Source organism: Aptenodytes patagonicus, chromosome 5, assembly GCF_965638725.1.
Source record: "Aptenodytes patagonicus chromosome 5, bAptPat1.pri.cur, whole genome shotgun sequence".
Classification (NCBI taxonomy): domain Eukaryota; kingdom Metazoa; phylum Chordata; class Aves; order Sphenisciformes; family Spheniscidae; genus Aptenodytes; species Aptenodytes patagonicus.
The window spans coordinates 12036491-12056010 of NC_134953.1; the positions used below are offsets into that span (position 1 = coordinate 12036491).

General features: G+C 41.7%; 1 protein-coding gene across 2 annotated transcripts in view; it reads right to left on the bottom strand.

Annotated features, from left to right (window-relative positions):
* Nucleotides 1-8750: 8750 nt before the first annotated feature.
* FRMPD2 (FERM and PDZ domain containing 2) overlaps nt 8751-19520 on the bottom strand; it is a 62842-nt gene continuing 52072 nt past the window's right edge. For both annotated transcript variants that reach the window (XM_076338677.1, XM_076338676.1), the window contains exons 38-43: nt 17007-17155; nt 15192-15282; nt 13742-14076; nt 12005-12220; nt 11673-11735; nt 8751-10845 (exon numbers count right to left, since the gene is read on the bottom strand). In XM_076338677.1, coding sequence (XP_076194792.1) covers nt 10774-10845; nt 11673-11735; nt 12005-12220; nt 13742-14076; nt 15192-15282; nt 17007-17155 — 926 coding nt within the window. In that variant the 3' untranslated portion in view covers nt 8751-10773. The remainder of the gene's footprint in view (nt 10846-11672; nt 11736-12004; nt 12221-13741; nt 14077-15191; nt 15283-17006; nt 17156-19520) is intronic.

A 19520-nucleotide genomic window follows, 5' to 3' on the forward strand; every position in this document is an offset into this window, starting at 1 on the left:
AAGCCTACAATCACTAGGGCACCTTTCCAAGAGGGTTGAACAGGAAGGAGGAGAAGGAATTGTCATCCCTCAAGAGAACAAAAGCAGGGAGGGGAGGGAGCACAGGCAACTTCAGTTAATTGCTAGGTTGTGTAATGAGCTGGGATGCTGGACAGCTACTGTATAGTCCCCATTGTGTCTGTCGCCTGGTTGGGGGTGTACTGCTCTTGGGCATTTTAGCTGGTTTTTGTTTTTTGTTTTTGAATGGTTTAATGAGCAAGCTAAATAGCTGTAAAATTCAGAGCAGGATCTCAAAAAGTTCACTGTCCCTCAGGCGTGCATGTGTATCTGGTGCTGTGCAGAAGGGGTAATGAATTCTGAACAGCCACCTACTTCCTATGGGAGGGAGCTATGTACAGAACTCAGTTACACAAAGAAAGACACCGAAGAGTTAAGACTAGCTAAAAAGTAGAGCTGGTCACTGGCAGATCTTGCAGACATCCAAGAGATACTCCAGACTCTGCACCTTCTCTTAAATTCCCATATTGGCTTCTCAGGCCTTGATCAGTGCATAAATGGTATTAAAACAGCAACTCTCTCATGCTAGTAGGCACCAAAAACCTGTATCTCCTAATTTCAGTAGACATGCAGCTGTTGGATGGAATCTTGTCCTCTCTCTGAATCAGTATTGGCATATTAAGGCCACTGAGATGATGAAGAAATTGGAATGTCTGTCATATAAGAAGAAGCTGAGAGAGCTGCGGTTGTTTAGCACGGAGAAGAGAATGCGTAGGGGGGATCTTATCAATATGTAAAAATTCCTAGATGGGAGGGAGTAAAGAAGTAAAGAAGGCAGAAAACAGACTCCTCTTACTGGTATCCAGTGACAGGACAAGACACAATGGGCATAAGTTGAAATACAGGAAATTCCATTTAAACATCAGAAAAAACTTTTTTACTCCAAGAATGGTCAAATATCAGAACAGGTTGCCTAGACAGGTCATGGAGTCTCCATCCTTGGAGATATTCAAAACCCAGCTGAACGCAGTCCTGAGCTCTAGACAACACTGCTCTGAGTTGGGGGGTTTAGACTAGATGCTTTCCAGAGGTTCCTTCCAATCTCAACTATTCTGTGGTTTTGTGGTTCTGTGGTTCAGTGTTAATTGTTCCATGCTATTGGGCCTGGAGAAGCATGAATTAAGTATGAGGTTCTGTTATTCCTGATGTGTATTAAGTAATTGACCAAGACAAGAAAAATTATACCTGTATGGCACTACAGAACACTATTCTGGTTTCACAAGCTTATTTCTAAACCTATAGCACTACATCAGTGCAAATCACACTTCACTGTTACACATATCTTTATAAGTGCTGTGTCCTTCCATCCCACACATTACTGGGCATTTAAAAGATCAGTCTAATAATGGACTGTCACCCTCAGTCTGCTTAGACTGCAAGGGTGAGCTTTCTTTTCAGTGTAGAGATCTCAGCTGGCATCTATTTTTTTGTGGTATTACAATAATATTCAGTCATCTTTGCAAGCAGTAGGCAGACAATCTTCATGTTGAGCCCAGCTTTGTGATTTAACAACTGTGAAAAATACCATTGTCCTTCACTGGTAACTGAGTGTTTTGCACCTGAAGGTGCTGTTCCATTATAATTCCACTAAGAAAGGCACTCAGACTATGCAAAGTATCATTTAAAATGCTATTTATAAGCACTAACACTGTAAAGGAAGAGAGGATAGTACAGATAATCTTATGTGCCCTCGGATGCCAGGAACTTCAAGTTGTACAGCATCAAACAGGCATCTGATCCGGGCGCAGCACACTGTGCAGACCCTGTCTGTGGAAGGGTTACCCCGTTTTGGTCATTTGAACTGTTATATCATTTTCTCACAAGAAAACAACTCCATTCAGCATTTCTACTGTCCAACAGAAAGAATGCTCACATGAGAACTCCTCGCTGCACTTTTAGGTAAAGGCAAGGACTCGCAGGTGGTGTAATCACCAGTAGCAAGTGGGAGCTGCCTACAGGCTCTCTGTTACAATTAGCTGGCTACGTTTATCCTGCAGCTAAGACATATTCACAGCACAACACAGGCCTGAAGGCTAAGCTGTATGTGCGGCACAGCACTACACAGGTTTGGGCCTGCTCAGGTTAACTGTCGTGTGGATCACATTCCTCAATGTGCAACGATCGGGACACTATCTCCAGTCCTCATTCTGCAGATGAATTTGCAACATACTTGACAAAAGAAACCAGTTTGCGGGGATTATCTTACACTAAATACACCCCAACCCAATTAGATTCAGCTGCTCGCAGTGTTTCATAAAGCCAGTTCTTCTAAAACCCCAGGAGGATTTCCCATTACTCATAATTTTCAGTAAATGAAGAAAGAAAGTGCTTCATTCCAAAAGCACCCTGCTTTAAGGTCAAGAGCAAGTTTATTCATAAGTTAAGCTCTCATTGGGTTTGGACAGATCCTCTCAGATTTCTGGATACGCTTTCCTGAGGCTGACCGAGTACTTCATTATCACTATTTTAGGATCTGTAGGACAAGCAGTGGTATGGCTACATAGTTGTCAGCAGCATGCAGCACCTGCCTGGCCAGGCAGGCACTTGCCAGGCTGGAGTGAGAGCAATGCATCCTGCCAAGCCCGTCTTGCTGACACTTTTGAGTGAACCTCAGTGAAACTTCATGGAGTGGTTCTGTGCAAACGGCACGAGTGACTAATTGCGATAAATGCTGTCGCAGTAGCGATTTGCCCATAGATGGCAGTATTTGCTGTTCTTTTGCAATACTAGTGGTATTTGCATTTACTGTATTTGTTCCATCACAGAAGATTCTGTTGTTCAGTAACGCCATAAACGCCAACTGAAAAGACAGTTAGAGAAAACTTACTGACTCATCTCTCAGGCTTTATAAGAAAATTAAAAGGAAGACTGATTATCACAGAATCATAGAATCATAGAATAGTTTGGGTTGGAAGGGACCTTTAAAGGTCATCTAGTCCAAACCCCCTGCAATGAGCAGGGACATCTTCAACCAGATCAGATTGCTCAGAGCACCGTCCAGCCTGACCTTGAATGTTTCCAGGGATGGGGCATCCACCACCTCTCTGGGCAACCTGTTCCAGTGTTCCACTACCCTCAGTGTAAAAAATTTCTTGCTTATATCTAGTCTAAATCTACCCTCTTTTAGTTTAAAATCATTATCCCTTGTCCTGTCACAACAGGCCCTACTAAAAAGTCTGTCCCCATCTTTCTTATAAGCCCTCTTTAAGTATTGAAAGGCTGCAATAAGGTCTCCCTGAAGCCTTCTCTTCTCCAGGCTGAACAACCCCAACTCTCTCAGTCTTTCTTCATAGGAGAGGTGTTCCATCCCCCTGATCATTTTTGTGGCCCTTCCATGGACCCGCTCCAACAAGTCCATGTCTTTCTTATGCTGAGGGCCCCAGAGCTGGACACAGTACTCCAGGTGGGGTCTCACCAGAGCAGAGGAGAGGGGCAGAATCCCCTCCCTCGACCTGCTGGCCACGCTTCTTTTGATGCGGCCCAGGATACGATTGGCCTTCTGGGCTGCGAGCGCACATTGCTGGCTCACGTCCAGCTTTTCATCCACCAGTACCCCCAAGTCCTTCTCGGCAGGGCTGCTCTCAATCCCTTCATCCCCCAGCCTGTATTGATACCGGGGGTTGCCCCGACCCAGGTGCAGGACCTTGCACTTGGCCTTGTTAAACCTCATGAGGTTCACACGGGCCCACTTCTCGAGCTTGTCCAGGTCCCTCTGGATGGCATCCCATCCCTCTGGCATGTCGACTGCACCACTCAGCTTGGTGTCATCTGCAAACTTGTTGAGGGTGCACTCGATCCCACTATGTCATTGATGAAGATATTAAACAGTACCGGTCCCAATACGGACCCCTGTGGGACGCCACTTGTCACCGATCTCCATCTCGACATTGAGCCATTGACCACTACCCTCTGGATGTGACCATCCAACCAATTCCTCATCCACCGAGCAGTCCACCCATCACATCCATATCTCTCCAATTTAGAGAGAAGGATGTTGTGGGGGTCCGTGTCAAAGGCCAGATAGACGACATCCGTAGCTCTTCCCTTGTCCACTGATGTAGTCACTCCATCATAGAAGGCCACTAGGTTGGTCAGGCAAGACTTACCCTTGGTGAAGCCATGCTGGCTGTCTCGAATCACCTCCCTGTCCTCCATGTGCCTTAGCACAGCTTCCAGGAGGATCTGTTCCATGATCTTGCCAGGCACAGAGGTGAGACTGACTGGCCTGTAGTTCCCCGGGTCTTCCTTTTTTCCCTTTTTAAAAATGGGGGTTATGTTTCCCCTTTTCTAGTCAGTGGGAACTTCACCAGACTGCCACGACTTGTCAAATACGATGGACAGTGGCTTAGCAACTTCATCTGCCAGTTCCTTCAGGACCCGCGGATGGATCTCATCAGGTCCCATGGACTTGTGCACCTTCAGGGGCCTTAGATGGTCTCGAACCTGATCTTCTCCTACAGTGGGCGGCTCTTCATTCTCCCAGTCCCCGACTTTGCCTTCTGCGGCTTGGGCAGTGAGGCTCAAGCACTTGCCGGTGAAGACCAAGGCAAAAAAGTCATTGAGTACCTCTGCCTTCTCCGTATCCCAGGCAACCAGGTCTCCCGTTTCATTCCAGAGAGGGCCCACATTTTCCCTCGTCTTCCTTTTATCCCCGACATACCTACAGAAGCTTTTCTTGTTGCCCTTGATGTCCCTGGCCAGAGTTAATTCTATCAGGGCTTTAGCTTTCCTAACCTGATCCCTGGCTGCTCGGACAATTTCTCTGTATTCCTCCCAGGCTACCTGTCCTTGCTTCCACCCCCTGTAGGCTTCCTTTTTGTGTTGGAGTTTGTCCAGGAGCTCCTTGTTCATCCATGCAGGCCTCCTGGCGTTTTTGCCTGACTTCCTCTTTGTTGGGATGCATCGCTCCTGAGCTTGGAGGAAGTGATCCTTGAATGTTAACCAGCTTTCCTGGGGCCCTCTTCCCTCCAGGGGTTTATCCCATGGTACTCTGTCAAGCAGATCCCTGAAGAGGCCCAAGTCTGCTCTCCTGAAGGCCAGGGTAGTGAGCTTGCTGTGTGCCCTCCTCAGTGCTCTAAGGATCTTGAACTCCACCATTTTGTGGTCACTGCAGCCAAGGCTGCCCTTGAGCTTCACATTCCCCACCAGCCCCTCCTTATTGGTGAGAACAAGGTCCAGCATAGCACCTCTCCTCATTGGCTCCTTTATCACTTGGAGAAGGAAGTTATCATTGACGCATTCCAGGAACCTCCCAGATTGCTTATGCCCTGCCGTGTTGTCCCTCCAACAGCTATCGGGGTGGTTGAAGTCCCCCATGAGGACCAGGGCTTGTGAACATGAGGCTGCTCCCATCTGTCTGTAGAGGGTCTCATCCACTCTCTCTTCCTGGTTGGGTGGCCTGTAGCAGACCCCCACTGTAATGTCACCTGTCCCTGCCCTCCCTTTAATCCTGACCCATAAGCTCTCGGTTGGCTCCTCATCCATCCCCAGGCAGAGCTCCATGCACTCCAGCTGGTCATTGACATAGAGGGCAACACCCCCTCCTCGTCTCCCCTGCCTGTCCTCCTAAAGAGCCCATATCCCTCCATCCCAACACTCCAATCGTAGGAGCCATCCCACCACGTCTCCGTGATGCCAATAAGATCGTAGCCCTTCAGGCATGGACACGTCTCTAACCCCTCTTGTTTATTCACCATGCTATGTGCATTTGCATAGAGGCATTTAAATTGGGCCCCCGATGAAGCTGTCTTACTGGCTGGAGTTCCTTTGTGCTGCTCTTCAGGTGCTCTCCTGCTGACCTGTGATCCTTCTCCAGATGCTTATTGCTGGCCCTGGCATCAAACTGGTAGGAGTGGGATGGATTGAGGTTCCCCTCCCCCCGGCAACTTTAGTTTAAAGCCCTCTTCACCAGCTTGGCATTTTACATTATATTAGTACAAGTTGTAAAAATACAAGTTGGTACTTTAAAAAGTCAATTCTTCAAACCTGACAATGTTCTTGTAGTCAACAGCACCCATTTTGGCATGTGTGGATACTTTAAGGTATCTTGCCGTTGCAGATGGGGAATTAGAGTACATGGAGCCATCAGCATGAAGCAGTCCCAAGTCCATGGACCTCACTGAAGATGTTAAAGGAAAGAATGGGGATGCTGGTTTCCCCCTACTCACATGATTTTGTAACTTAATAGCTATGAGATGGTTGTCCTTGCTATACTTGCTTTTAAATTGAGACAAAATGGTAGACTTAAAAAACTTAGCAGCAGTCTCAATGGCAGTAAAACAGTTGCTTCCCCAGAGTAAGATGATGAGATGTGCTGTTCTATGGACAGAGCTACTGTCTGAACAGAGTGTCACTGACAAGTTTTTGTGCTACAGTATGAATCTGAGGACTAGCAGATGTTTACTTGGTTTGGGTGCTTGTTATGGCAGGCACTGCTTCCAACAAATGTGTCCTTTTTGTTTGCATTTGTACTGCAGCTTGTCCTGATTGGTGACTAGGCAGTAGAGTAACAGGATTTAGAAATACAACTAGTGACCTCAGTGCCACTTCTGAAGTAAGCAGTGTGACCACGGGCACAGACTGAGGTTCTGTACCATAATAAATCTCTTGCATGTTAGGATGTGTGCAAGTTCTGGTCAGATCACTTTATATGCTAAATAATATCACATCAGAAATGGGCCAGAGCAGTATGATCCTATTTTCTGACTGAGGAAAGATACTTTTGTGTGTAGGCACAGAATGAGAGCTTACATCATCTGAGTTTAGTTCCCAAGTTTTCCAAAAACTCTGTAGACCTTGGACAAATCACCAATCCCTGCCTCACCTCCCTATGACCGAAATGGGACAGTAGATCTTCCTTTCTTTCCAGTTTAGCCTGACTTGTCAAGTAGTGTGAGCTCTTTAAGGAGTGGGTTATCTGTTGTTCCAAATGAATGCGTATCAATGAGCCTTGATCTCCATAGGAGTTTTTCGTGAATAAAGAACTGTGCTGGTTGTGGCTGGGATAGAGTTAATTTCCTTCACAGCAGCTAGTATGGGGCTGTGTTTTGGATTTGTGCTGGAAACAGTGTTGATAATACAGAGATGTTTTCATTACTGCTGAGCAGTGCTGACACAGAGTCCAGGCCTTTTCTGCCTCTCACCCCACCCCACCAGCGGGCAGGCTGGGGGTGCACAAGAAGTTGGGAGGGGGCACAGCTGGGACAGCTGACCCCAACTGACCCAAGGGATATCCCACACCATGTGATGTCATGCTCAGCATATAAAGCTGGGGGAAGAAGAAGGAAGGGGGGAACGTTCGGAGTGATGGCGTTTGTCTTCCCAAGCAACCGTTATGGGTGATGGAGCCCTGCTTTCCTGGAGATGGCTGAACACCTGCCTGCCGATGGGAAGCAGTGAATGAATTCCTTGTTTTGCTTTGCCTGTGTGCGCAGCTTTATCTCAACCCATGAGTTTTCTCACTTTTACTCTTCCGATTCTCTCCCCCATCCCACCAGGGGGGAGTGAGCGAGTGGCTGTGTGGGGCTTAGTTGCCGGCTGAGGTTAAACCATTGCAAGAACACAGAAGTGGGACTCTCATTTGTGCTATGTATGGGGGAAAACGGTGTATAAGCTCCTGGATGTAGCCGGATTCCCTTATACTTAAATGCTTCTTAACAGTCAGTTTATCTACACTTTGGGCTTAGTGGCCGCATCTATAAAGGATATGAGTGTACCCCAGTAGTGCAGTGTAAAAGAAGAAACCTGTGAGGTGCAGAGAATCCTGTTTAAGTGGTTTGGCTTTTTCAGGAAGTCTGCAGCAGAGCTGGAAGTTGAAACCCTGAATCCTACCTTTAAAGGGGAAGCTGGGAACAGATGGTTCCTTAGCATCTCCAAGAGAGCATATACAGCAGCCACATCTGCTAAGCACTTTCCGGTGATGACTCATTGTTTATTCCTCCAAACATGGTGTCTGTTGTAGAAAGAAGCTGTGTCTATCATTTCAGTCCTTCCCTCCTCAAAATTTATCTGCTGCTGAGGCTGACTGTCAGCAGCGGAGCTCATGAGCAGTACTAGGGCTAAGGTGACCAGCCTTTAGCTTCAAATATGTGCAGAACCCTTGCAAGTCCGCAGTTTTCTTAAAATGTTTTCAGGCTGTGGATTGAGAGACTTGCTCTGTAGGATTGCTCCGGGACTGTGACAGACGGAGGGCCTGTCACCAAGCATGTGGTAAATTGCATCTATCCGGCTCCGCTCAAAGTTGGTTTGAGAGGCTCTGGGGTTTTCTGTGGACGAAAGTTTCTTTGTTATATAACAGATCACGAAATATCTGGAAGGCCAGTTCTGTTTTATCTTGCTCTGCTAACAGCCTTAGAGGACTAGATCTGTGTAAAAGTGTATGTCTCATCCAAAACAAAGTTCAGTCTGAGTGAGGATGTCGTTATGGGGATCATAACCATAGTGTCTGTTTAAAAGCATTTAATTATTATATTCCTAAAGGATAAGAACATGGGATGTGGCAGAATGTCTCAGAGGTCAGTAATACCTGCTTTAGGGGAATGTACAAAAGGTACCATCATCACAAAATCTGCCTTTAGAGGAAGTTTAAATACAAGCCCCAATTAATAAAAGATTATTTCCCCTAGAGCTCTTACTGGTTAGTAGTTAAGTATTACAGCTGCTTTTTCATAAAAGGAAATTGAAATGAAACGCAATTCAGTGTTTTCAAAAATCTTTTTAATATCCCTGTAAAACAGGAAAAAACTTCTGTCAAACAGCAAACACTTCTGTTGAAGAGCTGCAAAGATGATGCACAAATGTGGAGGAACAATAGTGAAGATTGTCTTCTAAATCCAGAATGCTTGCCCCAAACCACAGAAAAAACACCTTTGCATAAAGTACAGGAATATTTTCACTGAGAAGCTTTTTAAAGTTGTTGTGGTACAAAATGTGAATTGTGCATTTGTGCGCAGTGTAGTGCATTCATTGTATAGTAGTACATGTGCAGTAATTAAAATCAAAGTGAAAGGCCAAATACCAAATGAAGGTAACAAAGTTATGAACGAAAATTTGGCTGATGACACTTGACGAAACTGTGCAAATAGTCCTTTAAATGCAACATAAAGATAGGAAATGCGGAATGTATGGAGAGCAATGCTTCTGGGAAGGCTCAAATTCAATGAATTTAAGACAAAACATTGAATTCTGGTTATGTTTATACCAATATAAGTCCAGAGTTACTCCACTGATTTAGAGTTACTCTGGATCTCTATCAATAAGTTTGAAATTAGTATCTGGCTTACATCATAAATTTCATTTCTACCTTTTCCTGACTTCCAGCAAACTATCTGAGGGCAGAAAGAAAAAATGGCCCTTGGCCTTAATTATAATTGTATTACAGTGGCTTTTTCTAAAAGTCATACTTTTAATTTGTATTTAATCCCTTGTTCTTTCTGAACCATAAACCTCTCATCTGTAATGAAAATAAACAGCTATTTTACTGTCCTGTTTCTACTGCAGTTTTATATTCAAATGTCTCTTAATGTTTTCTCTTTTCCTGAAATAAAAGTTTTAAAAATATGTACAATTCAGTTAAATAAATGCTGTTATAATTTCCTGTGTTTACAAGTTACTCTTCCAATGCACATCTAATAACTTCACTTCCATACATATCACCTTCTAGATAAAGGACTTAGAAGTAGTACTATAGAAACAGGTACAATCTTACAAACCTGAACAGCAGATTTCTGCTCAAATCCACCCAAACGCACACTAACAGAAACTCTTTTTACAAGAGAAATAAACTGTACAGAGAGTTATTTACTCTAATTTAAAGATCTGATTCAGCCCCTACTGAAACCAGTGGGATTTCCCATCGATTGGTTCAGAATCTAGATAAGAATTACAAGATAGTTAATCAATGGAAAGGATCAGGGGACGATGAAATGTATATGCGTGCCACAGTGCACACACACTCATTTCATCTGGCTTACTATTGCATTCCTTTCTACATGGATGCAGAATGAAAGAATACTGATGCTATCTACAGCTGTTCATATTGCTGGGAAAAGTTAATATTCCATCCAATTATTAGAATGCTCTTCCTGCTTTGAAGAGAACCAACTAGGGTTTAAAGGCATCCTATTTTTCTGTCAGTTTCTTGATTTAAGATGTCTAGTGATGGTGGTATAAATTCTTGGGCTAGAGTGATGACTGGAAATGGTTCTATATTGTTCAAGCAACCAAAGGCAAACAAATTGAGTCCTTCCACGCAAAAGCATAACTACTGTAGCAAACACTGATTTGCAGTCCAGAAGCCAGGAGTGCACAACAATGTGTAAGGGACAACTAATCTTCCAGCAACACCGACAGAATCTTAGGTCTTTATAGTTGCCCTCTGGACAGTAAAGCTAATTCCAAAGGCTGCTATCTTCTTGTCACAGTCCCAAAATATTTTCCTAACAATTAACATGTTATTACACAGAACACGCAAATTGTCCATGGCAATTTAACAGCAGTGTTGCAGTGCTGGCTGGCTGTTTCTCCAAACTGTGAGCCAAGATTTAAATGACTTACCCAGGACATGTTAAGCAAGGTTTTGAAATGCCTTCAAAATCAGTAATCTAACAAAGCGTTTAATGTAACACTTGTCTGTGCTGGCTTGACATCTCTTTAAAGCAATTGCTGAGTGGTCCTTGGAGTCCAAGGGAATAGCAACAGGGAAGAGTCATATTGCAGTCAGTAGGAATCCATTGCTTGAAGGTTCTGAAGGACTTCCAGCACAACTTCGTAACAGAAACAATACTCATCCTGTATGTAGAGACACCAGTGTGAAACACCCGGTTACATTCAACATAAATTCTAGACAAAGAAGGATGGACTGGCTGAAGTACTGTTTTTAACATCAGCATCTTTGTAACACGGATACAAAAACTTAGATACTTAAGAGCATCCTTGTTCTTTTTGTTCCATCACTCATAAAAGTTCAGGAACGCTTTCTTACTCAATGCAGTACCTGTAAGCATGTGCTCAAGTCTCATTTAGGTCGATGAAGGTTATCTATTTGCTTAATTTTAATCACATGCTCAATCATGATCCTGAAGAAAAATATATCGAAGCATGTGCTAAAATATTTGCCTATAGGAAGAACTTATTCTAGCCTTGTCTTGCTTCTCTTCCCACCACCTGTTTGCTCTAAATTGAGTCAGCCACATCTTGTCTTTTCCTGTGTGAAAACTCTTCAGGGGTAGGTTTAACTCAGCAGTAGAAAGGTTTACTGAGGTGATGATAATTCAGCAATGGCAAGAATTGAACTGAAGGCTGCAATTTTGCAGCGTAGAGTTTATGGTATCTCACCAGTTTTGTTGTTGATCTGTGCTTTTCTTTTTGCTTAAAAAAAGGGGGGGTCGGGGCTGGTATCTATACTATATTGGTGCTTTGCTTTTATTTCAGTTAGTTTGTAAGGGACAGATCTTTCATATTTAAATCTAGACACCACTTGCCTGGAAGGCTGTTATTTTCCTCAAATGAGAGGGCTAAAATTATGCTTTAAGCCCCAGATTTATCAAAGCATGTGGATCTGTACCACTAACTGAGGCTTTTAAAAATCATAATCTAGTTGAATATTGAGAACTTACCTTAGTTTGGATCATGCCAAAACGCTGATGTCTTAAATCTCTCACTATCTGCTTGATGTTGAACTATCAGAAGAGAACAGTTTTTATTTTGTTGACACGCAAGTTATAAAGAAAGATTTAAGCATGTTCAGATGGGGAAGCTGTGTCACTTCTTTTACAACAATAGTTTATTTGTAGTTATTATCTTTGTCGGTTAAAACAACAAAAGCTGGGTTTATTTCATTTTGTTAAGATGAATTCTACCAGGAATTACTCTGGTCTAAGACACCCCCACATGTTGTTGACCTCCATACGAATTTGTAATACTTAACGATGATCTGCTTGATACTTACACATAGATCTTTTTCTATATAGCTGAGCAGAACTTCAACGCACAGCAAGACTCCACTTCTTCCAATGCCAGTGCTGCAGTGAGCAACAATAGGTCCTGTACTGTGAACTTTTCTCATGTAACAAATAAATTTTACAAGCTGCTCAGCCAGCTTGGGAGTATTGTGGTCTGGCCAAGTGGTAAACTGCAGATGATTTATAATGCGTTTCTCTTCTGTCTGGAAGAGAAAGACCAGAAATGTTAAAAATGATCAGTCCTAAGACCAATTTTCAAGGAATTCCACTGATAAATTTTCCTTCAGCCTCATTCTTAGTCAATTGTTTGTCTACCCTACAATTCTTCAGCTTTTCATATTTGACCCTATTAAGGTTTCTTTTAGGTTTTCAGAAATGCACTCAGAAGACACAGGCCTAGGAAATTTACTTCATATAATTTTGATGAGACACTGAAGTTACTCTGTTGCCCCAAAAGGATGTAGTTCTCTTATTTGTTGGTTAGAACAGAAAAAACAAAAACATTTGTTAAATTAGAACATTCCAGTACTGTTTACTAAAATTGTTTTTGTAATTGAACTAAGCCGTACTGATAGAAGAGTAGTAATATGATAGCCATGACAGTAAGATCGTAAATGCTATTCTGGCTATCATCGGATATAAAAGAACAATTTGTGATTAGATACCCTAACATACAAACCAAATCAACTAAAAAAATGCTTACAAGAATAATCATAATGTAGATAAAATAAAGAGTATTATTAATTGAATGGTCCTGGGACAGTACTTCTTGTTGCCAGCTTGCCAAAACATGTTAAGCTGAATGCAAAAGAACTACCTGGATTTTTACCATCAGAAGAATTTGAATGCATGTCTGGATTTCTGCAGAAGTAAACCTGTGGCCTTCTGTAGTAATTTGGTACTGGTCCAAGACAAACATAGCAAACATAACATGTTTGTTGAAACAATCACATATAATGGCCCGTTTCCCATCTTAATAATCTTTTAGGAAGACTCATATCAAATGCTTTACTATGCTTCACACTCAGTGACATAAGGTGAATTGTGGTTTTTTCATATAGAGAAATTGTTTTCTTGATGGAAAAAGACACCAAGTTAGTCTGGCACAAGTATGAATCTTTTAATTATTCCATTAATTAATATGTCCTGCAGAAATTTTTGCAAAGCTTTACTTAATATTGCGGCAAGACTGATGGACTTATAGTTGTCCCGATTTCCATGTTCTTACACCTGGATTCTCTATTTCTTAGATTTCTAAAAACTTGCTGCTAGATTTGTAGTTTCATGTGTATTCATGTCTTTTCGTGAATGAAAGAAGTATCATGTGTTCTAAATTCTAGGATGAAAACCACCTTCTTCCCTCTTTCCTTCCAGCCACCATTACAGAGTATGAACCCACTGCGGCAGCCCTTGTTGACTTAATTTCATGAGAACAATAAGCAATTCTGCAAAACACTGAACACACCAGCTCTGTGGCTATTAAAGGACTAATTTTTGGACATTCTTGTCCAAATGTATGTAATGTTGGATCCATTGCTTGTGCAATGAACAAAGCAGCAGCGTCTCATTAACCCTAATTTCATGCCTGTTACTCAGATTTTTACATTCCTAAAAAATACTGAGCAAATGTTATGGAAGAAGCAAACAATACTACTAGTATTTACTCATGTAAAATATCTGATCAATTTCATCACATATGAAAGTATTAAGTATACTCAACTTACCTGCTTGTTGATCATTTCTATTGTTCTAATTATGAAGTATTCCAGAACCTGGTAATTGTCTAGCCTGAGATGGAAATTAGCCAGGTCTATAGCGTCACGGGGAGGTTCAGGCCAGTATCGATGGCACTTGACTTGCCCCAGCTCCACTTCTTTTGTCATCATGGCAATCATGTCTGATTCACTCTCCCAGACCATTTGCCAGAAATCAGCCACAGTGGATGGCAGAGGCCCTTGGGTTATAATATGGAAAAGTTCCTCTTCTCCAACTTTCATTCTAATGTAACTTGCGTTAATGTAGCCATTCTTTTCTCCCAGAGGAACTCGTGTCCTATCATCTGTACAGAAACAGAAAGTTGCTATTTCAGCTGTAGACCTGCAACAGAGTTCTACCGTCTCTAGCGCTCAGGAGATGGGGAAGCTCAGCCTCTAGCAGCGAAATATGCCTCTGGATTTTAGAATACATTTGGCCAGTAGCACTAATATTAATCACTGCTAATAGGAATTCCCACAGATAAATTGTATGGTTCACTGCAGCTTTATTTCTCTTAAGATACTTGCGTAACATTCTGACAAGCCTTCTAACTACCATAGAATTGTAGTAATTCAAAATAGTGTATCCAACACTGCTTTTAATGTGTGGCATTTTTGTCACTGGATATGGTGTTATAAAACAGGAAACTTCTGAGAATGTATACTGTATCACTAATATAGAGAGGTAACTGTGCTACAAATTTTGCATGTGCTGTCCTGCTGCTGCAGTTTAGAAAGACATCAAGGGTCCAGAAAGTGTTCTCCTTCTGTCATGATACCTCTCAGGGAATCATTAGGCAGTACATTATTTATTGGAAATCCTTGTTAACAGCAGTCATTCAGCTCTTGGACTCCAATCTTCCTTCTAAAATGACTTCTCATCAGTGATGAAACTTGTTTCTGACTCAGATCAGAGCTGAGCAGCTGAAAACTCTGGTTGGATGTTATGCTTTCAAATACTTCTGAAAGAATCTTTGTCTTTCCAAGAGCTACATAACTCCGTGATTTCCACTGTACTTTTCAGAATTCCACTGTGTCACAAGCAGTAGATGTAGCTGTACATTTAAATAGATTTAAAGAATTGCTATTATAGTTCAAGTTACACTTGCCCACAGAAATGTAGTAGATTAATATCTCTGAGAAAGAGGGAAGGAAACACCAAGACAGCTGGCTCCCTACCAGACAAGTCCTGCCTTGTGGAAGATGATAGTTCAGAAAATTACATATTGTGCAATGCAGACATCCTTATGTGAACTCTACCTCTGTTGGAAAAATCTCAATACATTTCATTATTAGTGGAGCTCTCTGTGACTAAGGATGCGGTGGGATTTGCCTGCTACATCCCAGTGTTAGAGCTGTTCTTCTGTTTTCCGATGTCTTTGTTCACTGAACGTATGTTCTCATTACTGCGCATACTTACATGGAAGAATATCTTGGTCTCTGTTTTTATGCTGGTTTTCTGGTGCTTTGCCAGTTCTGCAATCATCTATTGGTTTCACATGTTCTAAAGCCTAGATCAAAGAGAAATAGTCAATCCATGTTGTTCACATCCTTTACAGACAACCTTTACAGAGTCGGTGTGAGCAAACTTTACTGCTATATGTGACCCAAGACTGGCAAATAGACTTCTTACAGAAGAGAATCAGTACATCATTCTCTAAACTTCTAGGCAAGGAATTCAAATTGCTTTGTATTTTCTTCAGCCTGCACAAAATGTCTGGGGTTTTCAAGTGAGAATTCCAACCCACACCCTCAGCCCCTGTCACTACAGATCCCTGTTGTATATTGCTGTAAAATAGATGTTTGGAATAGTGTCTTGGCCAAATGCAGCATTCATAATTGATAACATACTGCCTGAAGCACCAACTATAGCACTGTTAACAGGTAGTGAATGTCAGTGAATACTTTTCAGTGACAGGAAGTGATGGATATAGGGAACAGCATCAATGGCGTTACGTGCAAATCCTATGGTCGTCAGTACTTCATGGCAGATTTAGGGGAACAGAATGCAGTGTAGCTGGAAGCAGGAATGTGCAAGTTAATTTATTTACAGTTTTGAGTTACCTTCACTTTTCTTTACTCTTTTACCTCTTCGGTATGCATTGCACAATGCTCAGCCGTCACACTGTGCCACTACACAGTGTACGTGGACTGAAATATGTGACAGTTCTTTAACATCTTCATCAGTTACTACAGCTTTTACTCAGATAAAATATCCATTGGCTTTGGTAACCAGTGCTTCCCCTATTAGATCTTTATGTTTTCTGTGCAGACGCATGACTCAGCTCATAGTATGCTATGCCTACATCAGTAATGGAATGGAATGGAATGGAATGGAATGAATGGAAATTAATACATGCCCTTGAGCCTTCAGGGAAAGTCAGCAAATCCTACACACTTGAGCCCGTGGGATTTTGTACCCAGAAAGTCAGAGATATAAAGGCAAGTGAAAGAAACTGATAACGCTGTAATTACTATGGAGAAGTGGTAGCAACCTATTTCACTGGTGATGAGTACATCCTTTAAAGGAAATTCCAGTACTGTGTTGAAGAGTTATGAAATAATCTGTTCTTTGGGAATTTGCTGATAACTGAGTACTCTATTTATATCCTGAAACAAGAGATTTTATATGCTTTCCTAATTTTACGCTTTTTCATGATTTATATGCCATCAGATGTAATTATGTGTTTTCATTATCTATGGAGGTACGTTACTTTCTCTTTTTACTTTCACAATGTTCCTGACCTTAATAGCAATTTGTGGCAATGAGTTCCATGGATCACTGGAGCAGTGTGTGAAACATTTTCCTTTCATCAACTAAGTGTTTCAACACTAGTGAATCCCTAGCAACATGGATGTCTTGCTTTAATGCAGCCTCTAGAATAGTTCTTAGGCAGATGTTCAGCAGAGCTGAGTGGGTAATAGGAAGAAGTCAGTCTAGGAAAAAGTGATTCGTGCTCTACTTTTGTGTATTATTTATTTTTCATTCCATGTGGGCAGCATCTTTGGACAGGGGACAGTGTAAGCCTGACCTGCGTGGAAAAAAAGAGATCCAAATACTGTAGCATCACCCAAACAGCAGAGTAGAAGCCCCATTCTGGCTGGAATAATTCTCTGAGAAAGTGGAGCCAGTAAAGATATACAAGTGGATCTCCCATACAGTATGCAGAAGGCTGCTAAGTCACTTTCTTACCTCTGCTAAACACTGAGATCTTAAAAAGGTATCACACTTTACCATAAACTCCTTTAACACCTCTTGATTCTCAATCCGCAACTGAAGGCTTCGGATAAGACCTGTGATGCCACTCCTTGGACCTACTCCAGTCAGTGGTGGTTTAAAGTTAATTAACTGAGTCAATTCATCTCCAGAAGCAAACGTTCTGCCTATATATCAACAAAAAAACAACGGAGTTTTTAATGATTATTGTTCATAGTGCAAAGTCTTGGCTTTAAAAACTAGGAGGCTGCAGTACTTAAGTACTTAAGTACATTTTGATGCTCATACTGTGGAAGTGAAATACGAAAAAATATTTTTGGCTTACTTATGTTCACAGCAGAAAAAAGAATAAGTCAGTACCATGTATACAACCAGCACCACATTTCATGTAATTTGGAAGCAGATCCAACTATTGCAACTTATTGCCTCATATAGTTTCTAGATACAGTCTGTTCTAAATAAACAGTCCTTGCAGAATTGTAAACTTTAACGCTAGTTTATATTGGTATAAGAGACTCTGACCACATCTTCACAGTGAATCATCTTCATGTTTCCAACACTTTCCTGAAAATTAGTATTGCCACACCCCACTGCTAGGAATAATCACTGCAAATTCTTCCTCCCTGAAGTAAGAAAATATCTTCTGTTCTTTTCATCTTACCTCACACTCCCCTTCAAGAACAAACTGTGAAGTATCTTTGATGCACCAAAATCAGGATTCAGTTTTACTAATTAGCTCATCCTGAAGTACATGTTCTGATCCAAAACTTGACAGATTAAGAAGATGGATAAACATTTATATCTCCAGAAATATCACTACTGTACTGGAGCAATTGAAAAACTTTTGGTACCATGTAGAGTAAAAACAGTAGCTTGTTTGGTAAAAAATAGTGGTTTGAGGCAGAGGAATTATGGAATTTTTCCTTTTAGTGACAGGCTACTGTTGGCAAAGAATAACATGCAACTGTCTCAAAGAAAACCTGATGATCTGTTCCACAGGTTTGTTGTAGGCTGAAGACAAGGAGCAATGCTTTGTTTTCCTCTTGTAAGATGTCATTGCTACTCTTAACTAATCTCCGTTACAAAAGCGTTGTGCTTGCTATGCTTTTGTCTTGGGCTACAACTTGCACCTGCCTTGCTGGAGCTTTTAAGACACCTTCTGTTCATTTTCTGTTCTCTAACCCTCACAGATGCGAGGGTGTTTCTATTAACTAGTCGAGAGTGCCAGTGAAGATAGATCCTCTGCTCCAGACAGAGCGCGCTATTTCCCATACACTTCCCTCTCCTTCCAGATCAAGTGGAATAAAAAACCCAAACTTTGAGCAGGTCGTAGAGGATAGATTGCTTATCATTTTCTGTCTGCTAGCCAGCACAGTTTGGTAGTGTGAGGGAGCTCGCTGTGGTTTACTTCTCATAAAAGCCATCAGCAATTCATTGCTTCTACAGAGCAAGAAGAGGCAGGGAGAGACCTGTATTTCAGAGAATCTATGGGATACTGCAGCATCCTCAGTATGATTCCTTTCACAAATTATTCTTGTTTGGGGCAGAAGCAGCTTAATTTTCTGTAGGAACAACTAGACAGATTCTTTCTGTAAACTGTCTTCTGACATCAGAGGGGCTTTAGCACCTGAGCTGTGAAAGTGCTTCAGTATGTGTTTAAGCACATCAGTTCTAGAGGTTTTAATGAAGTTATTATATGTCATGAAATTCGGTGATTCTGGGAACAAAGTCTTGAGATAGAATATGACCCTTTCGTTCTACGTTTTTGTGAAAGCTTTAATTTACTTTTTTGAGGAGTTGTATGGAAAGAGTAAGGGAGAGAGGAGAATGATTTAAAAAACCTATTGCATGCAGTGATAACAAGCACATTTTGTAGTAAGTTTCTGGAATTTGTTCCGTTAATTCTCAAAGCCTTTGTCATTGCCTTTCATATATGAAAAAGGCCTTCTATTACATCCAGTCAGTAAGATAATCCATCTGCTTTTATTTTATTCGTTTTGGGACAAACTAAGAATTTCAGTTTTTTAATTATGCATTGGGAAGCTCCCACAAGTTTGCTTCTGACCCAAATTGCAATGTTCATTTTTTTTGTTCAGCCACTGAGCCAATGTGTCATTTCTTTGCACTATCCAATAGTGCATGTTTTGAACAATTGTCATGATGTTGCTTAAATTAATTCAACAACTTTCTTTTCCTCTTATTTGCTCAGTTTGTACACCTAATTGAGTATAATCAAGGTATTCAGAGATTTTCCTTTTTGGAGGACATGATATATAACATTAGGAAAAAAAAATCCCAACCAAAACCCAAAACAAAAGACACAAAAAACTCCACAAAAAATAAAACTAAAAAGTTGCTCATCCTTTTGAAACTGGAGTTCCAAAGCAGAGGTGCTCAGAGCAGCGGCGAGTGGGTGATGGCCAGCAGAGCTGCCCTCCCTGGGTTCAGTTAACTACATTCAGACTCATGGTCCTTCCTCCTAGCAGTTCTCCAAAAGAGTTGGAGACCCTGATGTAGGCCGCCTTCTTGTGG